The sequence below is a fragment of the Rhinatrema bivittatum genome, chromosome 6, assembly GCF_901001135.1.
Source record: "Rhinatrema bivittatum chromosome 6, aRhiBiv1.1, whole genome shotgun sequence".
Taxonomy (NCBI): Eukaryota; Metazoa; Chordata; class Amphibia; order Gymnophiona; family Rhinatrematidae; genus Rhinatrema; species Rhinatrema bivittatum.
In genome coordinates this window covers 262406846-262417791 of record NC_042620.1, presented here as the reverse complement: position 1 = coordinate 262417791, position 10946 = coordinate 262406846, and the positions used below count along the sequence as shown (strand labels likewise).

General features: G+C 47.8%; 1 protein-coding gene across 2 annotated transcripts in view; it reads left to right on the top strand.

Moving 5' to 3' along the window:
- Positions 1 to 2219: 2219 nt before the first annotated feature.
- Positions 2220 to 10946, top strand: part of LOC115094214 (sulfotransferase 1 family member D1-like) — a 43478-nt gene continuing 34751 nt past the window's right edge. The window contains exons 1-3 of one of the 2 annotated variants that reach the window (XM_029607027.1): positions 2220 to 2324; positions 9453 to 9601; positions 10331 to 10456. In XM_029607027.1, the coding sequence (XP_029462887.1) occupies positions 9454 to 9601; positions 10331 to 10456 (274 nt within the window). In that variant the 5' untranslated portion in view covers positions 2220 to 2324; position 9453. Of the gene's footprint in view, positions 2325 to 2441; positions 2580 to 9452; positions 9602 to 10330; positions 10457 to 10946 lie in introns of those variants that run through there. The other variant, XM_029607028.1, reaches the window with a different exon arrangement.

Below are 10946 nucleotides of genomic sequence, written 5' to 3'. Positions count from 1 at the left end.
AACTGGAACAGGACATCAGGAACACATCAGGTAGTGGATATCCGGACTGAGACAGGACAAGGAGCCATCAATACATGGAGGACCTGGATCGGCAAGGTTACAGGCGACTGTAATGCACAATCCGAAGGCCAGTTGCAATTGACAAGAAAGTCCTTAAATACTGGAGGTAGAAGGCAACTCCCTGGGAGGAGCTTGCCAGGACCGCCCACCGCTGGCCCTATAAATGGGGTAGAGAGCTGCGGGCCGGCCCCTAGGAGAAGGGCGTCGCCAAACAGGAAGTCCAAACGCAGAGGCTTGCAAGCCACAGGCAGGCCACAGGAACAGCTAGGCCTCCCAGGCCCTGGAGCAAGTCCCGGATGGTGTACAAGAGAGGCCCTTGCTTCGCAGCGGCCTCCGGGAGGAAGGTAAGATACCTCCTGTAGCGCAGCAACAGGGGGGATCGCAACAGATCCCTTGCGTTTATCCCATGCTTTCTTGAATTCAGATACTGTTCTTGTCTCCACCACTGGGAGGCCGTTCCACACATCCACCCTCTCTGTAAAGAAATATTTCCTTAGAATATTCCTGAGTCTATCGCCTTTCACCCTCATCCCAAGACCCCTTTCTCTAGACCCTCCTTTCCATTGAAAGAGGCTTGCGTCCTGTGCATGGAGGTATTTAAATGCCTCTATCATATCTCCCCTATCTTGCCTGGGGTATACACATGTGTAAATCTTTACGTCTGTCCCCCTATGCTTAGTTTCCAGTGAATGAGCTGTGCTTCCTTACTGTGCTTTTCTGTATGCAGACCTACTGACATTAGCACATCACAGCCAACAGGAATGTGCATTCATTTCAATTACTTTTTTTTAAAATGAAGCAAAAGAAAACCAAACAGAATTGTGTTTGGTTTTCTTCTTTTATTTTTTTTTTTAATACCAGCTCTATCAGAGAAGGAGGAAAAAACCCTCTTCCAGCTCCCCCACTACAATCCCCTCCGAGCTCTTCTCGCTGAATTGAAGAATCTTTGCAGGGCAGGAGCAATCCCCGGCCAGTCCTCCTCCGCCTGTGCCCTGATTTCAAGTGGTGCTGGCAGACCAAGACCAGCACCATTGTTGATTTCTTCTGTGCAAAGTGGTGCTGGCCTGGGTCTGAGTCTGGCTGATGCCATTTTGTATGGATTGGTTTAATAGCAAGTGGGGATTGAGAAGGAGCAGGGGGAGGGGGCGAGATTAGGGGGAGGGTTCAGGAACTTTTTCCTTTTTTTTTTATTCCTTTTAAAAATTGTATTTGTTGTTGAAGAAACAAAACGCAAAACTCCTGTACACACGACCTAGCAATCAGCCATGAGGTGTGACGTTGTCTCCGGTTCTGTGTTACAGAATCTGCATTTGTCTGATTGACTTAGTTTGTTCTCTGTTCTCGCCGTGAACCATCAATCCCCCATCTTTAGGTTTAGGTTCATTTCTCTCTGACCGTTCCCATGTCAGGTTTTCCACCGTGCTTGTTGAAATAACTTTTTGCATGGTTTTCTATATTTTTCCTTTTGCCACTTGCATTTTTTTATTTGCTATTCCAGCCCTTTAAAATAGCTTATTTCCTTATTTTGCAAATTGTTGCTTGTTTCTTTACAAGTGTTTGTGGGGTCTCAGGCACTCCTTCTATTCTTTGCATTGATTAATTGTAGAAATAGTTTGGGGCCTTTTACTTTCATAGTTCAGCATCTTCTGAGCATTTGGATCTACTGACGCTATGGAGTACGCCTGGAGGCCTTCTGTAGTAGCTTTATATGCAGGTTTTATGTTTACGAACCCCAGACCTCCTTCCATACTCCGGATTACAGTCTCCCAAGGAGCAGTTTTCCTCTTCTTGCATCCAGCTGGTTGTGGCCTTTCTGTGGCCATTCCAATCAGATTCTCTGTCAGAGCTCCCAGAAGAGACATTTCAAAGTATTAAACCACCTGCATCTCTCTGACTGGCAGGAGGGATGTGTTCCCCATGTCCAGCTCTGCAGAATTTTCCTTACTGAATAGTCCCTGCCAGCTGCCCTTCCTAGTCTCTGCCCAAGGACTGCGTGGGGCAGAGGGGGCAATTACCCTCCCCACGCCGGCATTACTGCTGCGGGGGGCAGGAAAGGGCCTTTCACAAACAGCCGGGCCCTGCCAAAGCACTGGGCGCGCAGCCACTCCTCGGGGCCTGCCCCCGGCTGCATCCAGCTCTCCCTCGGGACTAATCGGAAGCCGCCAGCCCGCCTCCCTCCCTCCCTCCCTTATAGATCACCTCGCAGTGCAGCTCCCTCCCTTCGCTGAGCGGCTGCAGGCGGGCGAGGAGGCTCCACTGACCGGGTCAGTCTCAAGCAGCAGGGGCCCGGGCCCCGCTCTCCCCTCCCTCCTCCATGTCCCGGCTGCCGGCGGGGTTCAGGCACCCGCGGGAGGGAGAGGAGAGGCGCCGGCGGGGCACAGAGGGGAGGGAGCAGCACCAAGCGCAAGACTCGGGAAAGGGGGAGACGACAGGGAGCTCTGGGACGGGGAAAGGGTGGGAGAGCCGGCATGAGAGGAGGGGGAGAGGGCAAGAGCTTGGAGACTGCGTTGAGAGAGAAGGTAAGGGATCGGGGACTCTGAGACTTGGTGATTGCACGGGTGGGGGGTAAGAGTATGTTGGATGGGCTGGGGGAAGTGAAGGGTTGGAGAGAGGGTCCGGAGCTGATGTGGAGAAGTGAGAGACAGAAGAGCGGGATGGTCTGTGACGGTGGTGAGGGGCTAGGGAGCAGCGGCAGAGGAGCAGTGGGAGGCTGGGTAGAAGGTAAGAGAGAGAAAGGTGAGGGATTAGTGACAGGAAAGGATATGGGGCTGGTGAGGTGATGCCAAGCATAGGAAAGTAGTTGTGGCTAAGAAGCTGGAGACTACAGAGTAGGATGTGCAGCCAACAAAATCTCACTTTTTGTGTTTGGGGGAGTTTTTTTATCTCGTTTTTCTGTTTCTGTTGTAGTGCGCACTTAAAAATTAGCATGCACTAGAAAATAGTGTGCACTGATCAAATGAACTGGTGTAACAGAAACTGAACTGGAAACCCCAAGAAGGCAGACTCTGTATATTTCCCACAACTGAGAGAGATAATAAAATACTTCCTAAAAAAAATAATTAGCAGGAATAACTCCATATAATCTTGTAGAAATCTGGAGAAATAGCAATTCTAGCAGCAAAATGTGTTGTATTTTGTCATCAAGCCAGAATCTTGGAATTGCCCTTTCTGTGTAGTGTAAGTTTATTTTACTGTTATTATTAGCAGTATACTGATATATATATTTTTTCTCCATCGTTTTTATTTTTTAAACTCGTTTTGTTTTAGTTTGGCAGCACATGCACAGACTGTCATGCCAATAAAGTTTCCAGTACCTGAATTTGTTCCCAGCAAAATGTGGAGCACAGTCCTTAAATCTTTTGGCTGGAGAGTCAACAAAGCTTTCCTTACAGCTCAGGCACAAAAATAACTAACTCACTAAATAAATAAATAAATAAATGTGGTGACTCTCTGCCAACGCCACCTCCACTGGCTCATCATTGTCATCATTTCCCTCATCCCCGCTCCTGGCTGCTGTTGGATCTCAGAGCGATTGCCCAGATTTTTTTTAGAAGACCCAGCACTTTGTTCTGTTTTTATTCCAAGAAATTTGTACGAAGCCTTCTTGGTGTTCAGCTTGATTAAAACTTCATGATCAAATCCCACATCTCAAAACCTTCTCTATGTACTTATGCCAGATTCATCAATTGCACAACTACCTCAACAAACACGTTCCAGCTACAGTAATTCATGCACTAATCATGACCCGAACTGACTATTGTAACTCACCTCTCAATTCTGCCTAAAACAGAGCCAACTCTTGCAGAACACTGCCTCCAGAATTTTGTAGGGGCCAAAGCTGTTACGAGCGCAGCCTCCGGCAGCTGTACATACTGAGGGCTTGGGGCTTTCGGATTCTGTTATGAGCGCGGCCTCAGCTACTGTTACAAACCAAGGGCTTGGGGCCTTCAGATACTGTTACGAGCGCAGAGGCACGGTCATTTCTGGAACGGGTGTTGTGAGCCCTAGAACCACGGCAGGGAGGAGCCCCAAGACACACCACGGGAGGTGAGCTGGTGCGAGCACAGGTAGCAAGGAGCAAGACATAAGAACATAAGAAAATGCCATACTGGGTCAGACCAAGGGTCCATCAAGCCCAGCATCCTGTTTCCAACAGTGGCCAATCCAGGCCATAAGAACCTGGCAAGTACCCAAAAACTAAGTCTATTCCATGTAACCATTGCTAATGGCAGTGGCTATTCTCTAAGTGAACTTAATAGCAGGTAATGGACTTCTCCTCCAAGAACTTATCCAATCCTTTTTTAAACACAGCTATACTAACTGCACGAACCACATTCTCTGGCAATAAATTCCAGAGTTTAATTGTGCGTTGAGTAAAAAAGAACTTTCTCCGATTAGTTTTAAATGTGCCCCATGCTAACTTCATGGAGTGCCCCCTAGTCTTTCTACTATCCGAAAGAGTAAATAACCGATTCACATCTACCCGTTCTAGACCTCTCATGATTTTAAACACCTCTATCATATCCCCCCTCAGTCGTCTCTTCTCCAAGCTGAAAAGTCCTAACCTCTTTAGTCTTTCCTCATAGGGGAGTTGTTCCATTCCCCTTATCATTTTGGTAGCCCTTCTCTGTACCTTCTCCATCGCAATTATATCTTTTTTGAGATGCGGCGACCAGAATTGTACACAGTATTCAAGGTGCGGTCTCACCATGGAGCAATACAGAGGCATTATGACATTTTCCGTTTTATTCATCATTCCTTTTCTAATAATCCCCACCATTCTGTTTGCTTTTTTGACTGCCGCAGCACACTGAACTGACGATTTCAGTGTGTTATCCACTATGACACCTAGATCTCTTTCTTGGGTTGTAGCACCTAATATGGAACCCAACATTGTGTAATTATAGCATGGGTTATTTTTCCCTATATGCATCACCTTGCACTTATCCACATTAAATTTCATCTGCCATTTGGATGTCCAATTTTCCAGTCTCACAAGGTCTTCCTGCAATTTATCACAATCTGCTTGTGATTTAACTACTCTGAACAATTTTGTGTCATCTGCAAATTTGATTATCTCACTCGTCGTATTTCTTTCCAGATCATTTATAAATATATTGAACAGTAAGGGTCCCAATACAGATCCCTGAGGCACTCCACTGTCCACTCCCTTCCACTGAGAAAATTGCCCATTCAATCCTACTCTCTGTTTCCTGTCTTTTAGCCAGTTTGCAATCCACGAAAGGACATCGCCACCTATCCCATGACTTTTTACTTTTCCTAGAAGCCTCTCATGAGGAACTTTGTCAAACGCCTTCTGAAAATCCAAGTATACTATATCTACCGGTTCACCTTTATCCACATGTTTATTAACTCCTTCAAAAAAGTGAAGCAGATTTGTGAGGCAAGACTTGCCCTGGGTAAAGAAAAGGCTGAAGCGAAGACAAGATGAAAGGTCTGACCTTCTACCGGACCTGCACGCCCCAGGATGACCACAATGCAATGTTGATCAATGAACAGTCCTCTGACCGTTCCAAGCCCTTTTGGACCTGCCGCTGGGTAATGGCAAAAGGCAGCAGGCCGGACAGAGGACGAGGGCAGATGGAGTCCTTGAAACATGGAAGACTTTGGACGAAGACTCAGGCGAGGACACAGTGGACGAAGACTCAGGCGAGGACACTGTGGACGAAGACTCAGGCGAGGATACTGTAGACAAAGGCAAGGATCAAGACACTGTAGACGAAGACTCAAGCGAGGACACTGTAGATGTAGACAAAGGATTAAGGCACTTTAGACGTAGACAAAGGATCAAGGCACTGCAGACATAGGATCAAGGATCAAAGCGCTGGGTCGAGACTGCGACACAGCGCGCCCTACACAGTCCACCCGCGGGACTGGTCGCAGACCACGCTGGTGCGGAGCAGGTTCGAACAGCCTTTGGCATGGATGGACGTGAATGCAAGGAGCTCCGAAGACCGGGACAAGTTTCAAGCACAGGATTCAAGATTCTCTAGGATTCAAAGATAACTCAGTATTCAAGACTTAGAACTGAAGCAGAAGTCTTCCGAAGGCTAGCACTGCGGAGATGAAGATGGCCTTTGTACGTGAGGCGCCCTACACAGCCCGCCCGTGGGCTGGTCGCGGACCACGACAATGGCACACCAGGAAAGTGGCCATCAAGGAACCAAGGCATGGAGGCAGAGGCGAAGGCAAAGGCGTCAGGAAGGACATCGGACATCAGGAGGTACGAACGAAGGACATCAGGAACATGAAGACATCTGGAAGCACGGACGAAGGACATCAGGAACTTGAAGCCATCTGGTGGCCCGGATGAAGGGCATCAGGAACATGAAGACATCTGGAGGCAAGGACGAAGGACATCAGGAACATGAAGACGAAGCTGTCAAAGCAGGAGAAGACCACGGAGGACCTGGACCAAAGAGAAGAACAGACGACTGTGGAACCCGATCCAAAGGCCAGGAGTGACTGAAGAGGAGCCCTTTTATAGGGCAGAACCAGGAAATGAAGACCAGCTGGGTTCTGGTGGGGCCAGGAGCACTTCTTGCCTCTGGCCCTTTAAATACACTGAAGAGGCTCGCGCCGGCGCCTAAGGAAGGCTGAAAGCAGAGAGGAGCAGTACCACGGACAACGGCACTCTCCTGCACTTTGACGCGGAGGCGCAGGCAGGCTTCGGGCTGCAAGATGATGTTGGAGCAGCAGCGGCCTCCTGCTGTCGCTCAGGAAGAACCCCGGCAGCGACTCCCTGCCATGGGAGGGCCCGGTGTCAGCAGCAGCACTAGGCCTCACGGAGGAGTGAGGTGCACGGCTTTCTTGCCACAAGGCAGGGGATCTCGGTGGCGGCTCCTGCCGCGAAGACATGCCGCCGCCGGCTCCAGGCAGCACAAGCAGCTGGAAGGCATCAGCAGCAGCGGCCCTAGGCCGCATTGGAGGTCGGCAGCACGGCAGTATCTTGAAAAAGGTGAGAGGCCTGCTCGCGGAGAGTAGCTCCTCGGGCAGGAATCGTAACAGTACCCCCTCCTTTAAAGACCCCCTCCTCAAGCCTCGTATCAACAGCTTAGAGGAAACAAGGTATCAGTCCATACTGACAGGGGAAGAGCAAGCGTCCAAGAACAAACGTTGGAAGATTCTTGGCGAGGAACTGTAGTGATGGTAATACTGTATCTGAAGACATGGTGCAGAAAGTTGAAGATCCAGACAAGACGTAGAGAAGACACTGAAGACATAAAGCAATCAGGGTACCGGATTGCCGGACAGCAGGCTTGCATCTCAAGTTCTAGTGATCAAAGAGGCAGAGTTCAAGGTCAAGACGTCTAGGATGAATAGAAGGCATAGACGAGCAGTAACTGGGAATGAGGACCGATTCTTGGTTCAAGGTAATCAGAGCAAATGTGGCAAGTAAACAAGCGTCATCTTCATGATGACAGTGAGAAGAACAAATCAGCCTTCAAGCTGGACTTTATAGCTGTGAAGATGGAACTCCAGGAAAGTAAGTAGACAACTTACTAGCACTAGCTGTTTTTGGATAGCAGTGGTGTCAGGGGACTCAACGAAAGTCCGATGCACATAGCTCAGATGATGGAGAGTTAATTCTGGAGGCAACGTTTGTCTAAAGAAGATGGTGAATTCAATACTGAGAGAAGGCTCTCAGTGAAGGTCGTAACCAAGAGACCCACAGGATCTTCACCATTGGAAGCCCAAGATCCCCTCGGGAGGAGTCCTTGAGGATCCGTGCCGCTTGGACTTAGGAGCGGTCACCTGGGGACGGGTGTACGATGAGAGTTCCAGAGGACATGAGTTGAACAGGAAGTCGGAGCCGGGAGACCCACAAAATCTTCACCATTGGAAGCCCGAGATCCCCCTTGAGCCCGAGCCCTTGAGGATCCGAGCCGCTTGGACTTAGGTGTGGTCTGCGGAAGGCGGAAGTCTGAAGCTGAGCAGGCAGCGAAGACTGAAGAAGCTCAGGATTGTATGGCTAGAAAATAAAAGTCTTTATGGTTGGGTACAAGGATGTTGCATGTTGGAAAATCCATGAATACTTCAGGCTCTCACAACATGATGAAGTCACTCTCAGACTTGATGGTTAGTAGGTGTCACTATAGTACTTATGCAAGGGACTATTTGCTGAGGATGATTGCTCCGATGACTGTGAAGCTGAAGTTCCCTTAGGATAGGGTCAAGGAGCTACTACGACGGATGGAGCTTCAAGAGACAGGCTAGAAGACAGCAGGGAATTCCATTGGTATGCAGTGAATCTCCACAGATGGATAGTTGAATGCAGACAATGGTGAATGTCCTTGCAGAAGTGAGTCACTGGTGGAAGGCACCGGAGTTGGAGAATACACAATGACTTTGTTGAGCTGTATGGAAAGCTTCCTGGGGAGATGAACTGAAGATAAACACAAGGGTTCCTCTGGATCCAGGGAAGTAAATGTCTCTTCAGGAAGATCAGCAGCATGGTACTGCAAGCATACTCAACCACTGGAAGATAGAAATGCAGTCCTTAGCTTGACAATGAGGCAGTACAGCAGAACAGGAAATCAGGATCCTCCAATCTGGATACTGGTGGCTTGGAATACAGCATGAAAGATGCTAGAGGACCCATGGTGGCGAGCTCTGGGTGCAGAATAGCTTGCAAAGGTGATCCTGGGTAGGATCCAATTGCATAGAGCAGAAGCTGGACCAAACTGTGGATTCAAGATGATTTGTAGGAAGGTGACATCAGTACCAGGGATGGGCATTACAAATACCTATTAATGCCTTTCAGACTTTGTAAGACCCCTGCTGTGTTCCAGTGAATGATCAACAAGATCTTCAGAGACCTCCTATATGTTAAAGTAGTTGCATACTTAGATTTAGATTCCACTTTTCTCAGCACGTCAAAGATTACATTCAGGTACTGTAGGTATTTCCCTGAGGCATTGGAGGGTAAAGTGACTTGCTCAAGGTCACAAGCATTGACAGTGGGATTCAAACCCTGGTCCACTAGGCTACTCCTCCACTCCTTCACTTCTCTGCCTGCTGCCACACTGACTTGCACAAGATTTTGTGCTTTCAACTGCTATGCACCTAGCATCTAGAACGAGGTACTGCTTCCCCTCCATCACTTTCTGGAAGAAAGCTAAGGCATGTTTGTTCAGTCAGGCTTTCCCCTAGTCTGCTCTCCAGATAAGAAGAAAGAACGTATAATGCCATTTAGAGGGGACCTTTGATTCAACAGTGAGTGCTAATGACCCTGCAACTATTATCACTTTTATTTTATATCTGTAATTTAATTCTAATTTGATTGCAATCCACCTTGAGACCAAGCATGGAAAAAGGCAAAATATCCAATGTTTATAAATAAATTCCATTCCTGACCTTCTCTCTTCCAGTATGGAGAAGGAAGGACCAGCCCAGAGACCAGAGCTGAAGTACATCCATGGAGTCCCCTTAATCAAATATTTTGCTGAGAACTGGGATCAAGTGGAGGTCTTCAAGGCCAGGCCGGATGATTTGCTGATTTCCACCTACCCAAAAGCAGGTAAAAGAGACTACTAACCTCTGAGAGAAACCCCCCTCAACCTTCAGCTACTAGCTCAGAGACCCACTCATATCTGACCCAAAGCAGGCAAAACTGGTGACTGTCTAATCCAGAGAGAAACTAAAAACTTCTCACTAACTCTCTTCAGAGACTCTCTAACATAAAGACCCTTTAGTTTACAGATACTCACCCTCCTAGGTGATTCTCTAAAGAAGCAAAAGACTTCCTCACCTCTCACTAACCTTAGTTAACCCAGAGAGAGAACCTTTAATCTCACACCTACCCTTAAAGACCATTATTCTCAGACAGCCTCACTCACCTCCTGCCTACCTACCTCCCTAACCCAGAGACTCTTTTCCTACACACCTCAAAGAGCCTCTAACACAGGGTAAAAGCCTCTCATCTGCCACCTGCCCTCCTCATTGATCCTCTAACCCAGGAACAGATTGACTCACCTCCCACCTACCCTACTCAAGAGACTCTAACCCAGAAAGACCGTGTCATCCTCTCAAAGACCTTCCTCCTTTCCCAAATCATTTAGAATCCCTCAGATACCTCCTGATACAGAATGATTATTTTTTGCCAACTCAGAAGCACAGGAAATCTGACCTATCCCAATCTGAGACCCCTTAACAGAGTGAACTCAGCCCTCACCTCACAGGCTGCTACTGTAGATATGGTGACAGTATCAGGTGAGGCTGTATTATCAGGGTCTTTGTTTCTTGGCAGGCACGACCTGGATGAGTGAAATTGTGGACACAATCCTTAACAATGGAGACACTGAAAAATCCAAACGTGATGCCATCTACATCCGAGTTCCCTTTCTGGAATTTGAAGTCCCAGAAGTCCTAAAAGGTAAAAGGAGAATAAGTGAAAGATCCAGAGAGCTCACAGCTTGTGCAGTTTTATCTTCAATTAGAAGGCAGTGTTTTAGGGAATGGTGAAACCTGAGCAGCTGATGGATAAGCCTCAAGGTGAATGACTGTATTAAAAACCTGTTATGGAAGGAAGTGATAAATTGGAGTTCACATCAAGGAAAGAAAGATGATCAGTGGGATGATTCAGTTATCTACTTTAGGGGTGGTTTTGTTCAATATTTTCATGATTGAGATTGCAGAGGGTTAGTAGGAAAAGTTTATCTTTGTGCAGATGATACTAAAATCTACAACAGAATGGACACCCCTGAAGGAGCAGACAGAGTGAGAGGTGACCTAAGGAATTCAAGGAGTGGTCAAGTGCTTGGCAGCTGAGGTTCAATGAAACAAAGTACTGTACGGCATTATATTCGAGGGTGCAGAAATCCAGGGGAGCTGAATGTAATGGGGGAGGGGTGACATATTGACTG